The sequence below is a fragment of the Sebastes umbrosus genome, chromosome 6, assembly GCF_015220745.1.
Source record: "Sebastes umbrosus isolate fSebUmb1 chromosome 6, fSebUmb1.pri, whole genome shotgun sequence".
Classification (NCBI taxonomy): domain Eukaryota; kingdom Metazoa; phylum Chordata; class Actinopteri; order Perciformes; family Sebastidae; genus Sebastes; species Sebastes umbrosus.
In genome coordinates this window covers 26,691,468-26,713,662 of record NC_051274.1, presented here as the reverse complement: position 1 = coordinate 26,713,662, position 22,195 = coordinate 26,691,468, and the positions used below count along the sequence as shown (strand labels likewise).

General features: G+C 39.6%; 1 protein-coding gene across 1 annotated transcript; it reads right to left on the bottom strand.

Annotated features, from left to right (window-relative positions):
• Positions 1–3,667: 3,667 nt before the first annotated feature.
• rhoab (ras homolog gene family, member Ab) lies at positions 3,668–21,682 on the bottom strand. Its single transcript, XM_037772391.1, has 5 exons — positions 21,531–21,682; positions 11,389–11,546; positions 8,663–8,783; positions 7,650–7,780; positions 3,668–7,006 (listed from the first exon to the last, which is right to left on the bottom strand). Exons 2-5 carry the CDS (start codon positions 11,542–11,544, stop codon positions 6,833–6,835), a joined length of 582 nt encoding a protein of 193 aa, XP_037628319.1. The 5' UTR covers positions 11,545–11,546; positions 21,531–21,682; the 3' UTR covers positions 3,668–6,832.
• Between the last annotated feature and the right edge of the window lie 513 nt (positions 21,683–22,195).

The window sequence follows — 22,195 nt, the reverse complement described above, 5'->3', positions numbered from 1 at the left end:
AAGACTTATACTTATAGTGGAGTATTTTCACAGTTAAGTAAAGGATCTGAATACTTCTTCCACCACTGCTTGCTGTTATCTCTTTGGCTTAAAGTTGCTTTGCCATCAGCCCTCATCTGCCATTGGGGGGAAAATAGCATGCTCTGGAGGACCAGTGTTTCGTGCTGTAACGCAATCCAGCAGATTTCCCTTTGAATCAAGGGTTAACAATGTACAGTAAAATACAGCTAAGTGGCGACTGACAGTGTTCTGGCTGATGGTGTAGTGTTTTACAGTAAGGTGCTCTCTTCTCATTCACACAGGCTGACTTCTTGTTTACTCTCACATCCACCCACTACACCTCTCGTAATCCATCATTGGAGGCCTCCTCCTCCTATCCATCCTCCTGTTTATCTCTCCTCCTCCTCTGACCATACCACACAAGACTCCTGTATAACTGTAGGTCACTCTGGGCACCTTTCTTATGTAGTAATATGGAAACTGTTGAGTTTGACCTCTGATCTGAACGGTATGCAATGGAGGGAATAACAGCAGGAAAGCCACAAGGAATGTAGGAAATGTAAGTCGTCCAAACACCACTTCTTTTTTAAAAAGAAGCTCACAAACCTCATCCTCGGTTCTTTTATTTAGACTACTGTAACTACTTATGGAGGACGCAACCTGTCAAAATAAAAAATAAATGAATGAATAAATAAATGACTCAATAAATAAATAAATATGTCATTAAATGTATCAAAAATATTAAAAGTAAATGTATAATAGATATAATATAATAAATGCACTCTAACCCATGCTTTGACCCCATAGCACACATTGAGTGACAGCCCCCTCATTTGCATAAGGAGGCAGAACTGCATAAAGAAATGTGTAAAGAAAAGAATACAGAAATAAATAAGTTTGGGGAAATAAATAAGGGTGAAATGCAAAGGGGAAATTGTGCATAAATAAATAAATGCATAAATAATAATACATAAATAAATCACACATATAAAAATAAATAAAATACATAATTAAAAAATGAATAAGGAATAGATGCAAAGTAAATAAAAAATAAATGCAAACATTAATAAATTCAAAAATGAATAAAAATAAATAAATAAAAGGGAAAATTAAACAGAGGAGTAAATAAATAAGGGAATTAATACAAAATAAATAAATAATTAAGCAAATTAAAACAGATATATCAATTTATGTCACATTGTATCAATTAATTAATGGCTAGAGTTATTTTTTATATTATTTTTAATTACATATACATTTAATGACATATTTATTTATTCATCGAGTCATTCCTTTATTTATTCCTTTATTTTTTATTTTGGCAGGTTCCATCCTCCATAACTACTAAGATTTCACTTTCAGTTCTACATCACTCCCTATGCTTTCCCCACTTTGAAATACTTTAGTCATAGTGTCTACCTTGAGGTTTGGTTACGTCCATGAATACCAATGAAATTTACTTAACCTCTATTGTTGTGTCCTCTTGCTAACAGTGGCACCAAAATGATGACAGCCATTTGTTGCTCTGGCAGCATTGACAAATGATGATTTCAGTGTTCACATTCAAGTGGCTGTCAGCTCAAAACAGAATCAGCATGGAGAGATTTCTGTCTCCATCTGATCCAGATCAGCTGTAAAACTGTGATGTGATGTGTGCTGCACGTGATGGTAAATATACGTTTCTATAGGAAAAGGTTACTGTAAGTGTGTGCTCCCTGTGAGAGCCATCCTGCTCATATACATCCATTTTATTATTAGATTTCCACTCCTCCGCGCTGCCTTACACAACTACTGTATTTTATTGTTGGACACAGAGCAGTTCCACACATTACTCCACAACATCCAGCAGCAATCATCCCACACAGGCTGAAACCGTCTCACCTCGCCATCCCACACACTCTCTGCAGCACAGGCTTCCGAGCGAGGCTGCTGGCACATCTACGTACTGAGTGGTGTGGCGCTGCTTTCTGCTCCTTCAACCAGCACTCATCCTAATGACCAGCATTATACCTGCGTTTTAATGAAACTTCATCTACGCTGATTGAGGAGAGGTGAATGAGAAATGGTTTCTCTTCCTTAAAAGTGAGACTACAGAAGCTGCAATTACAGGATGACACATTCCATTAATATCTGATGAGGTACAGTGTGTTTACCTCATTTTAATTTTGTGATAAGACTATTGCAATGTGTATTTGTGGTGCACTAAAACACAGAGTAACAGCAGCATGAGTCGACACAAAAGGTGCTTTGATATTTAGCTGAAAAATTCTTAAAAACTGTCATTTAAATGATGATATTGGGAGGTTTGGATGACATTGAGTGTTTGCTGACCCTGGTTTATGATCAGATGAGGCTCTGTGTTGAGTCTCATCCAATCAAAAGGGACTACCGTGGGATTTTATTGTTGCAATGATCTGTGTCTCTGCACCAGAATGATTTAAAACCCACTACTGCATGCAACACTAGCAAACTATTATCTGTACTTACTGCTATATAGTGTCCAACAGAAACCCATGATCACAAAGGCATTGTTTTGACACTCAGCTGTGACCGCAGTGGGTTGAAAATGTGGGATTTGGGGGTGTGGCACTAATTAAAATGCAGTTGCTTGACTGAAAAATCCACATTTCAAGAGCGACACGTTCACATTTCTAATGTCAATCTCACCAACGCACATCAAAAAGTAAATAACTCACACTGTGATAATTTCTAATTTAAAGTGTCATGCATGGATGTCTTAAAGGGAATGTTTGGGTGTCAGCACGTCCCCAGTTTAGAGCAACAGACAGGAGTTACCGCACGAAAGAAAATCAATGTACTGCTGTGGACGGGGCCGGCAGCAAAACATATTATAGACACCTAAAAAAAAAATCAATATTAGTTTGAGTGTACGCTATATTTAGAATATTTTCACAGACAGCTATACAGTTTATATTTCCGACGGGGTACTGAAACCGTTATCTATGCTCTCGCCAAAGCGACCAGACTCCATTGAAAAAAACAGTAATTTTACCTCCCCGAACACAGGAGTTTCTAGTCTACTGCTGCGAGGTAAAATTACAGTTTTCTTTCAATGGAGTATGGTGGCTTTGGCGAAAGCATAGATTGATACAACAGCTTCAGTTCCTCGTTGGAAAGGGCTATCTGACAGCAAGGTAAAGTGGTGAAAATATTCCAAATATAGCGTACACTTTAAGATATATAATTTTTTTAGGTGGGTCTTTCTTTTATGTCGCTAAAATACGTTTTGCTGCCGGCCCCGTCCACAGCAGTACAGGACTTTCCTTCCGTGCTGGTACTCCTTTCTGCTTCTCCAAACTGGAGGCGTGTCGACCGTCATCTACTGTAGGTAATACACTGACTATATGCAAGTACCTCATACAACCCCACTTCAAAACCCAAACTATCCCTTTAATGTGCACTGACAAGACGAGCATAACAGTGAGCAGACTGCAGTCAAGAGCATGATTGGGACTTCATCCAAATTCTCTCCGATAAGACAAAGATGTGAACATCTTGAGTCAACTAATTACTCAAGACAACTTATGTGTGACATGCGTGTTCAGTCTGAAGACACAAATAAACTAATCCATCACTCCATTCATACTTCCGGTGTATTGATTGAACTTAAAAGCTTCCCCTGAGACCACAATGAAAAAGAGCTGGGTGTTATAGAAAGTAATTTATTACACAAACCAAAGCTAGTTTACAAATACAGTTTCCAGTCCTGTGCGTGTGTATAGTCTAGTATGAACAAACCCACATTATATATTTACAGACTTTGCATACAGCTTGGTTTTCCTGTTCCTTTGTTTACGTCACTGCTTCAGCATCCAAAATAAGGATTTAAAACATACAATAAAAGTAGAAATAAAAATGATTTTGTACATAATAAAGGAGACTTGCATTGTTTTTTTCTTTTCTTCCTTTTTTTGTCTTTTCAGCCAAGTTTGTGTTCAAAACAAAGAACAGAAAAAGAGCCGGCGATGCTCTAGACAGGCAGCCGAGAGGCCAGCCTTTCTCCTGACTGCCTAACAACAGCATTTGGCAGCGATGATTGACGGTGAATCATCAGAAAAATTCAGTTAAAGCACAAAAGAAGAGTAAACTAAAGCAACGACACAAAAGCAGTCCCACAGTCTTCCACCTCCTATTTTTAAATACTGATAGACAACATATTTATGACTTTTTTTTCTTTTAAAGAGCAGGAAATAAAGTATAAAAACAACAACACAAGACAAAAGTTTCTGGTCCTCCCTGTAGGCCAGGAAGAAGAACAGGAGGGTTCAACACTGTCAAGAGAGCCTGAATGTGCCAGTAAAAACACACAGGAGAGTCAGGGAAGGCTGGTGGCTGATAAATCCCAAATATCACTGGCCACCGTTACCATTTATAGAATGGAAATACTCTAAAAAATACGCCAAAATTAAAATTACACACACAGCAGGTGGTTAATTCTCACTCTGCTAGTTAGTGATGTAGATTATCAGCATGTTTCACCCCAAAATCTATCCGGCTGCCCAACCTGACAATTCTGGCATTTCCATGCACAGTATTCTGGATAAAAAAAGGTCATGTTTGTCTTTTGAACTGTTATAGCAACAGTTAACCAGTAAAAGGCAAACATGTACAATATGGTGGATAACGTGGTATATCCCAGGCATCCTCAAACATTTCTGGTTATTGTACATTTGACCTTTTACGTGCCTACACACACAAAATAATAGTCGTTCATCCTAAATAATGAGTTCAGTGGTGTGCATGTAAACACAACACTCTCCTCTCCTTGTTCTTTGTCCTGGTCTAAAACCAGGGGAAGATGAGCACCAGCAGTCAGCTATGTGGAGCAGGAAGGGATGGGAGCTGAGACATGGTGGTCGGCCGGTACGATGCAGGACAGGAAGCTACCTTTGTCAGTGGGAGCACAATTCACCTACTGCCACTTTCACTGATTTAGTCCGACAAACATTTAAAGGCTCCGACACACCAAGCCGACGGACAGTTTGGGGCCGTCGGTGAGCGTCTTCCGCTCTAATTTTTGCAACGTCGGCTCTAATCTGCCCGTGTGTGATGTTTTTCGGTCAAATCAGCATGTTGAATTGGCGGCGGAGCTTGTCGGTGAAAGGAGTCACTCTGATTGACTGTTCAGCTTAAGCGAATCAGTGCACGAGAAGAGAAACGGAAGTGAGGAAAGCAAGCCAACGAGTAAAGTCAAGAGGAAAAACAGAAGGCTCTTCTCATTTTCATCTTCATCATTCCGATATTTTCACTACGACTTGGCCATCTGGAATGAAGCCAAGCCGTGAGTGAGAGTGGGGAGAAAATGGCTGCTTTTTAAAAAAAATACATATCATAACAATGGCTTGTATTTCCACAGTCTTCCGGTTTCTCTTTTTGAATGACAAATACAGACTACCGCGACCTGCTGGTGTGGAGAAATATCTCATCTCACGCAGGCGCAGAACGTACGTGCTAACTGTCCGTCGGCTGTAGTCTTTGTGCTGTGTTCAAGGGCAACTTTTTGGCCAAGACAAAGGCGACTTAACATCTGCCTTCATCACTGCTAGTTCTTTGATGTCGGCTTGGAGTGTATGGGCCTTAAAGTAGACAAACCATCCTCAGTAAAGATTCACCAGCATGTGGGTACTTTTAATATGCAGCCCTGATGCTGAGGGTGCTAATTAAACTTCACACTGCCCTCTGAAACACTGCTACGGCAAGATGCCCAACACTTTAAAGCAGCAACTGGAATACAGGTGGCGACTTTGAATTACAGATCAGATGATGATGGACAGCGCTGTGGGCAATTTCCTCTCAATTTAAACTGTGCGTGAGCTCTGCAAATAATAGAGCGTTCACTATTAGGTGGCTGTAACAGATGATCTCGGTAAGAGTACGGCTCAATGTGGATTAGACACAGCGAGAGACTAAACTGAGCTGGACATACGAGCATGTAGCTCCACGCCGCTCTGATAATACGACACTTGAGACACAGCAGCTTGTTTAACACCGTGGATGTAATTTTTTTGTTGTCCTTGAATTGAACTGCTAAGCTAATCAACCTCAAACCAGTTTAATACAGTTTACTGATGATTTGTCTACTTTTGGGGCCGTTCAAATGACCCGCCATGGTAACTACAGCATATGAGAACTGCAAGTTTTGCCCTGGTTTGGTGGATACAGCCTCATCATGGTCACACCCACGCTTCAGTATTCCCATCCCTTCACCAGTCCAACTCCACACCAAACCCAGCCCTACTTCCAGGTATGAACACCCGGGGATAAATAGTCCACTGGAGGCCGTTCACAGTGGTACTCGTTTACTGTGCCGTCGGTTTGTCATCTGTCAAGTCATCCAGGCAGGAAAATAAACCTGTTTTTTTTTTTTGTTGTCCATACTGTGCGCAGTCAGGACCATCCCATAATTCACCAGTCGGCCAGATATTTTTAGAAAGAAGCAGGATCTCCTAATGGTGTTTATCAGTGTAAGTGGCTTGTTGAAAAGACAGAGTGTACCTGCGTTTGGCTGGTGGCTGGTGTTAATTTCCCAACTCGATGGTAAACAGGTAAAGAGCCCAATGGTTTACAGCGGTAGTCATCCCCCCCTCCTCCCATCCATCCACCCACCCGTCCCTCTCCGTCAAAGCTTCCCAAACCCAAGTCCCAGGGTAAATTCAGTCCAACAAACAGCCATTTTACAGCAGTAGTCATTTACTGCACTCTTTTCTTCCCCTCCCTCCCTCTCCCGTCTAGTAATCCCTCCGTCCCTCCCGAGCCCTAGCCCCCGGCTACAGTAGCCCAGGGTGAAAACAGTCCAAATATGTCGGCCAGTTTACAGCACGACACATTTATTGCTCTTCTTTCCGCGGCGGGCCTGCAGTGCCGCCCTGGTGGCCATCTCGAACACCTCTCGCACGCCGTCCTTGGTCTTAGCGGAGCACTCCATGTAACCGAACGCTGCGATCCGGCCGGCCATGTCCCGGCCCTCCTCTGACTTCACTGGCTCCTATTGGATGAAGACAAAACCAAGAATCTGGTTTAGGAACACATTCACCGCTGAATATTCACAAGTAGAGCTGCAACGATTAGTCGACTAATTGATAAGTCAATCGACAGAAAAATAATCGCCAAATATTTTGATAATTGATTCATCGTTACAGTCATTTTGCATGCAAAAATCCTGTTTTTAGCCTCTCAAACATGGAGATTTCCTACTGTTTTATATCATATTATTGAATATCTTTGGGTTTTAGACTGACAAAACAACATTTAAAGACATCATCTTGACACTGGGATGGACATTTTTCTCTATTTTCTGACATTTTATAGACCAAACGATTAATCTCGAAAATGTCTGCAGATGAATCGCTAATGAAAATAATCACTAGTTGCAGCCCTATTGACAAATCCAGAAAACATTAGCTAATAATGCTAAGTACTACTATAAACATGAGTGAAAGCTGTGATCTTTACTCATTTTGCTAACTGCTCTGTAGTCCAAGTCATCAATGATAGATATAGTTGAGCGGGGGGATGCATGCATGAAATACTAGATGGTAATACTACAAGACAGAGTCTTGCACTTGCCTGTTTTGGTAATGCATCTCTATTTAATAATAAAAAGAAGACAAAGGAGAATGAAGGTATACCTGCTTCATCTTGGCCAGCTCTCTGCGTGTGTGCTCGTCGTTGCGCAGGTCTTTCTTGTTTCCTACCAGGATGATGGGAACGTTGGGACAGAAGTGTTTGACCTCTGGGGTCCACTTCTCAGGAATGTTTTCTGTGGAGGAAAATATGAAATATGAAATGACCTATATTGTGATAGAAGATATTGGCCATATGGCCCAACGCAACATAAAGAATCACATTAACTCACAGGAAATGCTAGGACCACTTCTTCTCGCTACAACACATTGAAAAACTGACAATGGAACCGTTGCATAAAAGCTATTTTATGGGAGCAGCAATTACCCTTATCTTTAAATGAGTTAACAGTTAAATCACAGGATGCCAGCATTTTGATTAGACCAACATTTACAAAGTAATTTAATTTAAAATTTGAGTCACTGGAAAAGATAATTGTGCTTCTGAAGACAAAAAGAAAAGAAAAAAAACACAAAGAAGAGCCTCCATATCTCAACTGAGCATCAAGTGTTGGAAAAAAAATCTCTCCAGCTTGGTCAGCAAAAACACTGCTTTAAACGGAGATGTAATGTCTGAAGAATGGTCATATAAAACAATGTGAAATTACAAGCTCTAGTACAATAAGCCTTTGTTTTGTTACAATTGTAGCTTCCTCTCATTTAATCCTGTATAATTCATGTCTGGCATTTTAATTATCTGCAGCTTTTAACACCTGATTTCATGCAAATCCATTTCCATGTGATCACAGGAGTGCTGTTCATAATCATGACAGAAAAGGCATGACATGTTGATTTACAGCTTGGCTGCAGGCCATTGCATGACAGATAATTTGTCTCTGTGTGTGTTGGTGTGCAGATTTAAGCAGTTCCTCTATGAGTGGCATTAAGAGTCACAACAGGAAGAACACTCACAAGCTACAGACCCCAGAAATAACTTCAACGGAAAGACAGATGTTGTATTTTACGTCATGAATGTGTGTAGGTGTGTGTCTGTCCATGCGTGTGTGGTTTGTACTCACCCAAGCTGTCGGGGCTGTCTATGGAGAAGCACATGAGGATGACGTCGGTGTCTGGATAGGAGAGAGGTCTCAGCCTGTCATAGTCCTCCTGACCTGCAGTATCCCAGAGAGCCAACTCCACCTGACACACACATCGAGGGAATAGAGAAGGACCAAGGAATGTGGAGAAAAGGGGGACGAGAAAGAGAAGAAGAAGAACAAAACAGAGAGAAAAAAGTTAATACACCGTGTCCGTCCTGATCAGCACAACTTTCACATTAAAGCCAGCAAATAAATAAGGTAATAAACAAGGGCTGCAGCGGACCTCGTCCTGAACGGGAACTATAAAAAAGACAGATTTATTCTCTTATTGCATGAGAAGAAATTAAAGCATCATAATAGCAAAAATAATTATGGGTATAAGAAGGAAAGCGAAGAATTTAAAATATAAATTTTAGGTGGAGTATCTCTGTAACGCTGGTGAAAAGTTCTATAAAGAAGTGGTCCTATTTTATAATTAGATATAGGATTTTCTTTTCATTAACTGACACATGTGACGCCCTTTTTTAAGCATGAGTCATTTAATACAAGTGTCGAAGATAAAAACAGCAACATGTACACCAATTCCATATTTGTACATTCCTAATAAACCCTTTGGCACACGGCCCTTAAGCCCCAACAGTACAAACTGTGACAGTGACATAAAAATCTCTCTGAGCCAGCAGACTGCAAAGCTAAATCTGGAAAGAAAAACCAGATTTGGAAAAGTGTGACACTCAACAAGAAGTAGCCTGAGTCCTCCTCGGCAGCACAGAGGGTTAGAAATCAAACAGCCAATAAAAACTCAACGTCCCAGAATCCCATTAACCTAGAATGAGGTCAGGACGCATGGGTTTATGACTGATGAGTTGGGCTGGATGCCCAACTGCAGATATCCAGAGAGGCACATACGTACAGTACATCATGAACCTGGAAGTCACAATGAGTCTTACTCCAGAGGAGAATATATAATTTCTAATTTCTGAGTTTTAAACGTAGTACTAGCCCTACGATGTTCTGGTTCTGGGGGGTATGAGAGGTTTATCTAAATCCGGAATGATGGGGTGGCTGTGGCTAAGAGGGTAGAGCAGGTTGTAAGGTCGGTGGTTCGATCCCCGGCTGCTCCGGTCACATATCGATGTGTCCCTAAGCAAGACACTTAACCCCAAATTGCTTCCGAAGGTGAGCAATCGTTGTGTGAATGATAATTTAGATGACATCCTAATGGGCAAAGTTGGCACCTTGCATGGCATCAGTGTATCAGTAGTATCAGTCCATTTACCATAACCATCATCAATGTGTCCATCTATATCTATATAGGATGTGTATGCATTGCTACAGATGGAAAATAACTAGTGGCTAAATCTGGTTCAAAGCATCTTTTCTCTCTTTTGAGATAAATGCATTTTTGTACATAGTCCCCGATTTAAATAAATGTAATAATCAGGGTTCAACAATAAGGATTGTCCGCTTGCCTGGGGCAAGTAAAATGCCACGTCGGGCTAGTAAATCTAGCAACTCACTCGCTCTATTTGGCAAGTGGTTAAAAAATAATTAAACACATTGCTTTTTCAGGAGCTTATGATGGAAGTAGTTAAGGAGTGAGCCATTTCGCTTCCTTCTCATATCTGTTGGGAGTTGCACATGCGCAGTACCGAACAGGCACTTGCGAAAAATGGTGGCGGGTAAAGACAAAGTTTATGAGCTGAAGTGCAAACGAGCATCGCAATGATCCTGGAAACAGGAATTCAGTTGGGTGGCGTTAGAGGATGTGGGCAAAACTCCAGATTCATTATTTACTTAAATAAATATTAAACAAGAAAATTAACTTTGGTCTTCGTTGTTATTTTATAACGGCTAATATATAAAACTATTTGTAAAGGGGCAAGTAAAAATTGAGTGCGGGCAAGTAGATTTCTGACCCATTTTCCCAACTGGGAAAGTGGAAAAAACATTAACATTGAACACTGTAATTTATAAAATAAAATCATTAAGACAACTGGTTAGTGTGAGTTATGTGTAGCAATTGACAGCATTTTAGATAAAACACAGACTCGCACACCTAAAATTTACATTACTATTTTATATTTACCTTTGCTTATATTTAAGCCCTATATTTTAACTGCACTATTTTATGCCTTAGATTATCATTTTGCTTTTACTTGTGTGATTTACCCTTTTATATACAGTGTAGATATTTTATGAGCAATGTTTAAGGAACCTGAGACCAAAGAAAAGACGACCCAGAAACACCTACAAATAGTTTGACTTTTAATTTGAAGGCCTGTGACTAAGCCCAAACGAAGCAGACAGCAATGTGAGGGAAGATGTGAAAATGGAACAGTGCAATTTTATCAACACTTTAAGCCCTGAAGGTAGAATTAAAGCGTTGAGCATGATTAAGCACCCAGGGAACAAAATTAGCCTGGATATAAAGCATAGAAACCATCGCAGAGACTAAAAGAAGCAGGGATGTGTTGTGACAGTTAGGAAGCCCAAGTAGATGACTCAATAGTGTCAGAAAAAGGTGCAAATTCTCTGTTGTCATTTATTTAAAATATTCACCTTAGAGTCATTAAATGGTATTACTTCACTAAGCAAAACACTTAAGAGTGTCTCAGGTTTATATCAACCCATCTACCCCGAGGCATGACATTAAATGGGAAATAACTGATACTAGTGACACAGAATCACTGTAGTTGCCTCACCTGTTTGCCATCCACTTCTATGTCAGCAACGTAGTTCTCGAACACGGTGGGGACGTAGACCTCAGGGAACTGGTCCTTGCTGAAGACAATCAGAAGACAGGTCTTTCCACAAGCTCCATCCCCCACTATCACCAGCTTCTTACGGATGGCTGCCATCCCTGGAGGAGGATACAGAGGAGGAGGAGGTAGAGGTTATGATCAAGGAGCCACGGGAAAGGCATGACATTAAGTAGAATCAAAAGTGCAACTGTTACAGCGGAGCTTTTGATTATCCAAAACCAGACATATTTGTGATCGTCAGGGGAAATACACGGCAAACTATCCTGGGTACAAATGCCAGGACCTGTCTAACTGTCATTTTATGCATTAAGATGAAAGAAAACCTGAAAATAACATGCAACATACGTGGCATGAAAGCAAGACTACGTGTCGAGTAGTGTTGCATAGTGCAGGTGCACCATGCATCACTATACTTGACACCTTTAACCACGGAGCCTGAAAAAACGGTTCTCAATCTGAGGTCTTTCATAGAAGTTGTGAGATGATTAGTGGAATCTGAAAAAAATCCAAGACAGAAATATAATTGCCTTCATATTTGTGATTAATGCAGTTTCCTTGAAGTAAGTAAGGCTTGCAAACCTTGGGGCTTGTTTAATATTGTACAAGTGGCCTTACGAGAGCAGGGATCACTTCATATCTGGGGGCTTGTTAGCATCTCAAAAGGGCAGATGACACAGTATGAGCAAATTAGAGCTACAACAATTAATTGATTGGTTGTCAGCCATTAAATTAATTGGCAACTATTTTGATAATGAATTAATTAGTTGGGGTAATTTTTTAAGAAAAATTAGTCAAAATTAAATGTGAATATTTTCTGGTTTCTTTACTCCTCTATGACAGTAAACTGAATATCTTTGAGTTGTGGACAAAAAAAGAAATTTGAGGACGTCATCTTGGGCTTTGAGAAACACTGATCTAGATTTTACAGACCAAACAACTAATCAAAAAAATAATCGACAGATTACTCAACAATGAAAATAATCGTTAGCTGTACCCCTAGAGTCAATGGAAACCTGAATCACACAAACATCTTGCAAGCTAGCTGCATAATAAGCTAAAGACTGACCGATACAGCTGGCTCAATAAAAAAATAGCGTGTCCAATTTGTAAAGATTGAACAAGAAGAATTTGCCCTGCATTATCAAAAATATAAATTCTATTATCAATTGTCTGATTGTGATTTATGATGATTAAGTATGCCAATATTAGGATAGAGAACAATGGGGAGATGGTAGGGCTGCATGATTTTGGAAAAAAAATAATTGCAATTATTTTGACTGATATTGGAATTGTGATATGATTTGCAATATTAGAGGGAATGACAATTTTTACATTACTATTCCCATTTTCATTGAAAAACATTAAAATGATTATGGGGTGATTTTTGTGGGGATCTGTACCAAACAAAGATGTCTGTAGAACATGATGTGTAGGCCAAGACATCAGGACACTGCAGCACGACAATATTCAATCTAAAATGGTATTTTGACACACATTATACCTTTAACAAGTATTGCGATTTGTAAAATTGCAGTAGGCCATATTGCAATTTCGATAAAATTTTGATTAATTGTGCAGCCCTAGGAGATGGTGACCCTGTACTGCAGGTTCCTGCCCCCTTCTTACACAACATACAGGTGTCAAAATAAAGGTGTCATTATGGCACAGCGCAACAAGAGCTACTAGGAAGTAAAATCTAGCCGAGCTTCCCGTAACTCATGACAGTAAAAGACCCAACAGACGTGTCAGTGTGGGCGTACGGGAACGAGCTTGCTCAATAGAGTTAAAGGAAGTTGGGGCAAATGAGTGTCCTGTGGTCTCGTGTTACTGGCTGAGAGCAGCTTGGATCGCTCCATATTGGGAAATTTTACAGAAAGTCACAAACACAGGAACTAGGTTTAAATGTTGTGGATTTTCTATTGAAATCTTTACAATTATTCTGTTCTCGCTGATGCATAATAACAAGAATGACGGTCACATTTTACCAACAGTAGATCACAACGTCAAACAGGAAACAGCAATTTCCCTTCATACTTGAAGAGGAACTGCGTCCGAAAGGTCGCTTTATTCACCCAGTACACATCAAACGCACCTAATTTTTCATGTGGGCACTGCCGCAGAGACTACTTTCACACCAACACAGTACATGTACTGTGTACTTACTGACTGCACAAGGACAACCAGACACCGTACAGAGAGGGTAATAAATCATATCCCTGACGGGTTATTTCCACCTTGATCTGAGAAGGTGCAGCGCTGTGTGGTGTCAACCACGTTTCTCTACCCTGCCATCTCCATCACAGAGAGTCAGCTGGAGGCGTGATGGAGGACAAAACCCCCCGACATCTCTCCTGTTCTTTCTGAATTCATCAACTGCAGTTTTGATCTGCAGCATTTCTGTAGCTGTAACCTGGTGTTATCATAGCCCAGGTTAGCGGTTCAATTCCCTTCCCTGTGTCACTTTTGCCTCTTTGAACAGAGAGCTGGGGTACCAGGGTAGGGGTGCAACAAACAATTATTTTCATTTTGATTAATCTGCCGATTTTTTTTTCTGGATTAATCAATTAATTGTTTGGCCTATAAAATGTCAGAAAATAGTGAAAATGTCCCTCCCAGTTTCTCAAAGTCGAGTTAATGTCTTTAAACCCAAAGATATTCAGTTTAATATGATATAAAACAGAGAAAATCGCCATATTTGAGAGGCGGAAAACTGCATTCTTCTGCCATTTTTGCACGAAGCATTACTTGATTAATTGATTAATTGATTATCAAAATAGTTGAAATTATTTTCTGTCGATCGAGTAATCGTTGCAGGTCTATACCAGGGGATTAATTGATAGCATGTGGCTGTAAGAAAGATTGCACTGCTAAAATTTGTTTGAATGAATATGTTCGCATAAGATGTTCTCTGAACCCAAACAGTCCGTCTTCCCTTGAGTTTTTTGCCGTGTTAGATTTTTTTGTCCACACAGCAGTTTTTATGCAACTTGCACTTTCAGCTACTGTAAACCGTGTGCTGCCTTCATTTTCTTCAGCTTCTGTCTGCGTATTCAGTCATTTTCTGATGAAAAACACATTTCTCTATGTGCCCACACAAGTAGGGCTGTCCTCGACCAAAGAGATTCTTAAGGCCCTGACACACACCAAGCCGACGGTCGGCCGTCGGACAGTTTGGGGCCACCAGTGAGCGTCTGTCGGCCTAGTTTTTCAGTGTGTTCTCGCATGCATCTTCAGCATGCTGAATCGACTGAGTCGACTAATCAACCAAGAGAGGGCAGCCCTAAATATTTCAGAGTGTATTTCACCAGTGTTTCTAATAGTTAGTGTTTCCATAATGGGTGTGTGACGCAACTATGTCATAGCAGATGTATTGCTCAGGACTGAAGGAAGCGCAGTGTCAAGCGATTCTGGAGAAAGCTGCTAGCAACACCACCAAAGGCCAAGCATTCAGCTTTTAAACGGGCCCTGTACTGGTTCTATAAACAGTAGATGAATACTCCAAGTAGGACAGCAGTGTCAAAAACGATTAGACCATTCCCTCCATGACTTGAGGAAAAAGGAAAAAACAAAAATGGGGGCAGCGGTAGCCTCGAGGTGAGTGTATGGTCAATGCTAGAAATGTTTGACCAGCGGTAAATAACAATGTGCCCTCCTTTCAACAAATGCTGCCTTGGTGCCTATAAGCAAGTCATTAAATCCACCAATTATTCCTTTAGAGCAGCTTACCAGACAACAGGAGTCTAGAAACCAGTAATGATACAAAACAGCATCTAGGTATCAATGTCAGTATCAGACTATAAATTTCTGTAAATCCAAAAAAAGTTAGCATGTAAAACTTTTCCTGGCCTAAAAAAAGACGCAGGAAAACACTTAACAGGGGCCTAATGAAGACAAAACACAATAGGAGGGGCACAATGTGTATAAAAAAGGCAACACAACAGGAAAATCTCCATTAGCAGTGGAGACTGTTATGTCTGAACTCTGAACTGTCTGAACTCTTGTTTCAAAGGAGCGGGGTAACATACAGTGGAAGCACAGCACATACTGCATGTGCAAATGTTACGACAGGGCTGCAACGATTAATCGATTAGCAGTCAACTATTAAATTAATAGCCAACATTTTAGTTTTCCTGCATTTAGCACAAAAAAAATAAGGAAACGCATACTCATACATGGTTTCTTTTGTCTTATTGCTTTACATGTGCTTTTCTTTTTTGGCCAAATCAACCAGTCCTATACTTGCCCAATATGAGCCAAATGTGTACATTACTGTCTCAATGCTAAATGTGCCTGCAAACTTCAAGCTTGTGAGAGACCAGCAAAAACCTGCCATATTTAAAGAATGCGTGAACACAAGGTAATACAAAAAAATTTGATAAAAATTGGTTGGATCGGCTAGTTTTTGATGCACAGGAATATAAAATCTGACAATCTTAACTATACCTTTTCTAAAATCCAGATATTTTCCAGTGAAAGCTCACTCGAAAATGGAACCATGACCTGAAGACCAACAAAGAGAACATGAAACTACCACCAACAGCACACAATATCCTCACGGTCTGTTGCGAAGATGTTAGTCATATCTGCCAGACGCTTTGGCTAACAGCCAGCCCAAAACATTAAACAGGCCTGTCAAGCACTGCAGTGGTGCATGTGTGAAGCGGATGAAGTGATGTAACACCAACTAGTACAGCCTGCAGACAATCACATCACAGCTGATGTCCAAACTGTCTTCTTTGGGTGCTTAAATCTAAAATGTTTACGTACGCCAAACAACAAATTGAGTACACGCCAGATGTACTCCCCTGATCAATTATAGGCTAATCCTGGTAGGTAATAAGGGCCAGGCTACATGTGCAAATCTCTGCCCCACCTGAGACCCTGAGGTGAAATTAAGAGACGGACAAACAACGGATAAGGAGAGACGGGATAACCCAAACAGGATCAAATTAACGGAGTCGGATAGATACAGAGAGCAACAGGGGACACTCCTGTGATAAACACAGTCAATGAAAATAAAAGGACGGGAGCAGGGGTACGCCTTCTTGTCAATTTTGTGATTCACTTCATCAACTGACTTCCCCAAAAGGAATGTTTGATTCATGATTCACACAGACACACACATAGTGAGCCAGCACTGATTGTGCTCCTTTTGAAAAACTGCTCTTGCATAAATATGACAACGCTGCTCGTCCTACTCTACTCAACTGAATAATAGGGCTGGGACGATTTGATACTATCACAATACTTGGGTGCCGATGCGATATTTATTGTGAGTTTTAAGTATTGCGATTCAATATTGACATTTATGTTAACTTTTTTACCACTAGACTATTGGGAAAAAGTTGAATCATACACTTCTAGGGAATTTTACTTTGCAAAATATCTAACTTGATAAAGTAAAAATATTTGATTTTCAGCATGTATGTCGTCAGAGATGTCCTGATGTCATATATATGTGTCAAATCATGTAATGTTTTATACTTCTGGTGAATATAACCCAACTAATCTTATTTCCATATACATATTTTGTATATACAGTTTCCCTTGTTAACACCTTATTTTGACTCCGCCAAGTCTGTTGCTAGCTATCCTGTCTGTTTATACATCCATGGTCAGCTCCATCGGGGCCGTTTGAATGCATTTAACCTAAATGTCAGTATATGGGTACTCTACAATTGTAGGGTTGGCCGACTTGACCACGGAGATTGCGAGTGACGGCTGGCTTGACCACACGTTACTGCAATACAATAATGTTTCCTGTCCATGACAGAGTTAGCATGCAGCTTTAGCTATGATGTCTAGCTCTGCTTTTCCTGGCAATGTGTGAAACCCAAAGTGTTTCCATATTTTACTCTATTGGTAGGGTTTACCACTTTGGATATAACATGTGAGGGTTCAAGTTGTATCCACGCAGACCCCTCCGCCGTTTTCTATTTTCTCGTTTCGGCTCGCTGCGGCCGACCACAGTTTAGTTTGCTTGACAGATACAGAACAGGTATGACGTCACCTTACTCAGACTACAACAATAAAAGCGGTAACTTCGTTCTATCTCCACATAGACTCAAATAAAGCAAATATATCGATTCTGGCATTAACAAAAATCAATTTCAAAATCGTCAAAAAAAAAAAATCACGATACATAGGTGAGTCAATTTTTTTCCCCACACCTACTGAATAAGCAACACAATTATTCAAAACAATGAGTTAGATCCTCTTTTTCAATCTAGTCTCCACCTTTGTGATGGTTAAGTATCCTGTAAGCTGTAATCTAATCAAACTAAAACAGACAATGTTTTTGACAGCAGGCCTGCCAGTCAAACCCACTCATGCGTGCACACAACCAATTTTCATCCAACACAAAACAATTGTTAAGTGAAACACTATTCATTCTGCATTGTTTCCTTGTATGACACAGCTTTAAATGTGTTATTAAAATGGTTACTGTGATGATTCATCAGCCTGTCCTTTAGAAAACCCCACAGAGGCAACAGTTGCATCAAAAAGGCCTGCGTGTGTGTGTGCGTTTATACCAAGAAATACCCCACGCAGTCTTCAGCATGGAAAATTAGCCCCAGCTTAGTGATGGTTAACTGACTGCTGCCTGATGAATATTTCAATTTCTGACAGAAACTTGGCAGGTGTTTTTCCTCTGCCACAGGACAAGTATTTCTGTGGGCGGCGAAATTTTTAAATTATCCATTACTGTGAAAGGAACAGAAAATTATTTTTACCACTGTGTGCACAGCACATGCATAATGAAAAAATACACTATACAAAAAAAATATCTCCCTGGAGGACACTGGTGAGGGATTTGTTGGCTTAATGCAACAATTTGTCTAACCTACATGATGACAGCTACAACATGCGTGTGCTCAAGAACATGTCAGGGATCCTGAATTTAAAAGTCAACCAGATTAGTCATACTGCTAATTGAACCATTGAATCGTCTGACTTTAAGACAAATTGTCACGAAGCTCCACCTGGGTATTCATTAATGCCAAGCCTTTAAACAGGTCCTTGTTAATAAGCACAATCATTTCATAATACATACTCTAATCCTTATAATCAAAACAACGAAACCTGAATAACACCATTAAGACTATAATGAGCAACTGCTACACACGAACACTGCTAACACAAACTGCCGATAAACAGTGAAAATGACCCCTTTGGAGAGAAGAGAAAGTACTGCAATACACAATTAAGTTAATAAGCACAATCGTTTCTTAAATGGACACCCTAAGCCTTATAATCAAAACAAAAAACTTGAATAGCTTAAATAAGTGGACCATAAAGACTATAATAAGCAACTGATGCATGGAAACACTGCTGATAAACACTAAGAATGACCCCTTTGGAGAAAGGAGACAAAGTACTGCAATACACAATTAAACCGTAGTTTCAAGAGGATTAGCATATGCTCACTTTCACAATTAAAAAGAAAAGAAACCACACCTTTAGCACAAAGCTCTAGGGATCTGACGTATTCGGAAGAAAAGCTTTTACCAATAGGAAAAAATTGGCCAGACATCTGAATTGGCTGTTTAATGAAATTGGACACCAGTCAGTCATTGTTATCTACTGTCATTACAGTGGAGGAGAGAGGATATGATTTTAGTTTACAGCTTCAATGTTGACAGTGTGTAACACCTGCAATAAAACCTGCCTCTACCTACCCTACCCTGCCTTGCCTTTAGGTGCTGTAAAAAGAGCTACGGTATCTTCTGATGGACTAAATGCGATTCCAGATGCTTCTCTATAATTGGGAAGAATAATAAAATGAGTAAAAAATAACTACAAAAAGATTTCCGTTACCATTTTTTCCTTGCCGATACCAACAAAAATATATAGTTATTATTATTATATTTTACACAGCTTTGTTGAATACTCAATTCTGATCAAGGCAATCAAGGCGTTCTACGGTCTGTTATTTCTATATAGCAGACCATCGCTATGGACGCATTTCTGATGTTGGACTCTGTCAAATTATTGATTTCTTATTATTATTATTATTGAAGTAAGTAGCCGTGTAATAAGCGGGATAACGTAAAGCTAGCGGCTCATTGTTGTGAAAGAAACCCTTTCAGGGCGATGCAAGACCGAAATCGCCCTGTCAGCTGGATCGGATATCGGTGACAATGGGGTCGAGCTATTCGATTCAATTTTTATGTTTATATACTATATACGTTATATACTAGAATTTTAATTCCTGTTTAAGTTTTCCCCAATTTGTTGCTGCATTTAAAAGGTTTACACTTGAATTGTAATTCCTGTTAATTTTGAAGATTTTTTTTACCAAATTGTTGGTGTACAATTATTATTTTCTAATAATAGATATCAATTCAATAAATTTGTATCTATGCATTTATTTGTCACATTTTTTTTTACAAAGTTAGGAAAGCAATGTTTAAGTCGAGCCTGGTGTTACCTTACACATAAAAGAATGGTCCCGATAACTTCCACACAGTCAGGCATACATTTTATTAATTAAACAATGGTATTGAATTGGTACTTGGTAACGAAAGATTAGCAATATCGGGACTGAAAAAGTCGGATCGGTACATCCCTAATAAAATTTTCTTAATATTTCTCAGGGTGAAATTGACAAGAAATCCATCTGCCAGCTTGACAATCATGTACATTATTGCTATAAATCCCCAAGACCATATCACGTCTCTAACTTAGATTTACCATTGCAAACCAAAACTCACACCCAAAAGATCACATCATCAATAACCGTGGTCAATAAAAAAATATAGTGATGGATCATTTTGTCAGTATCAACCCAAACATTTTACACTTACATGGCTGTTTTACAGTCTACCAACCACCGTACCAACACCAACGCACAGAAAATGTAGTGTTTCTTAGCCTGTGTGAGAGCTCCCAGTGTTTAAGTCAAACATTGTTTTTAAAACCAGCAGCTCTCCACTGGGTGGGTCACCAGAAAGATGGCGATGGCGTCATCACACCAGGCAACAGATGGCTAGTGTGTCCGCAGTGGAAGAAGAATGGGTGGGTGGCCCCGATCCAAACTAAACACCCAAGACCCACATACATACATACATACATACACATATATCTATAGATCTATAGATATATAGATCTATAGATATCTATATATCTATATATCTATAGATATAGACATACATACATATGTACAATACACAGCATCTGACCATGCATACAATATTCTTATACCCAAAATGAAATATCCACAAATTTGCATTATTCTTTACAGAAAAAAATAGGAAGATGTATCACCGCGCATATTAATTGAAATTACTATTTGTATTGTTGACATAAAGATAGCTAATATATGTAAAGCAGCAATGGCACACACACATAGGACTTCTCAGGGGCGAACACAACACCTTATATTAGTACAAAACCTTATAATAGAAATAAAGAGAAGTTCCCTGAGATATATATCACACATATAGGACTTCTCAGCTGCAAACACAAAACCTAATATTAGGACAAAACCGTATAATAGAAAAACTTAAAACGCCCCACCAAGTACAGACAGAGTACTCTGTGTTCACTGACATGTCCTAAAACACTCTAAATGAGGAGAATACTGGTGTTTAAAGAAAGTACAGTGGTGGTGTATTTGTTCCTTATAGTGTTATTGTAAAATTAAACGTCTAACATTAACAGTTAAGAGCTATTCACAGAAGAAGTGTCGCTGAGCTGAAGCCGCCTGGTCATCAGCCGGCGGAGCAAGTCAGGAAAAAGAGCCTCATTGTTTGTCTCCGGCTGGATTTACAACCTAGGCCAGTCTTTATGGTTACATTTATAAGTTTATACAGTTTACTAACACCCGTCTGTAGTGTAAAACCAAAGTGTTTCGGTCTCAGGAAGCTTCTGCAGCAGTTTAAGTATGTGGCAAAGTGCGGAAGCGGCACTGAAATGGTGATGTCGGTTAAAAGCTAACGTTAGCTTAGCGAGCTAACCGCGCTAGCTTTCTACATTTTGCTAGCTAACAACTTTTAAAACACCTCTCTCCGCTTTTAAACTTAACAATACAACAGAAGTAGTACTTCACAACGGTGTGGTGTTATATAAAGTAAGTTTACCTGTAGTTGATGTGGCTAAAGCAGTGGTATTTGTCGGTGTTTCCCGGAGAGCAGAGTCGCTTTGAGGAGTCGCTCGTCGCTGCTTCCTTCAACGTCTCAGTCTGATACAATGAATTACTTCACGGGAGCGCGCGCCGACAGGGTTTGTAGTTTAGTAGCTGCGGGGGGAGGGGTGGCGGGCACGAGCCTGAGAGCCACACCTGCGCAGGCACGAGGTGTACGAGCACTCTTGGCACTTTGGAGCAGAGTTACTGGCTCTTCAACTGTATGGAAATATGTAGGTTATAGCTATAATAAACAGTCTATTTCCCTAACTTTCAGAGGGGTTAACTTATGTTTAGGAATCTGCTTTTAAAATACAAAAAACAGTGCATTTCTAAGGGGTTTATTACAGGTAATTAGTGTTTCAATTCAATTCAATTCAATTTGCTTTATTGGCATGACGTCAAGCGTCAATTCAATAATAAATACTAATAAAAAAAGAACAAAATACAAACAAAAACATATATATACATATATACAATTCATTAAGCAAAATTACAATATATAGATATTTAAAAAGAACATGCATGTAAATGGAAGAAAACAATAGAGAAGTAATTAATGTTTGCTGTGTCAATAAAACAAACAAACAAACAAATTAAAAACAATTAATAACAATATAT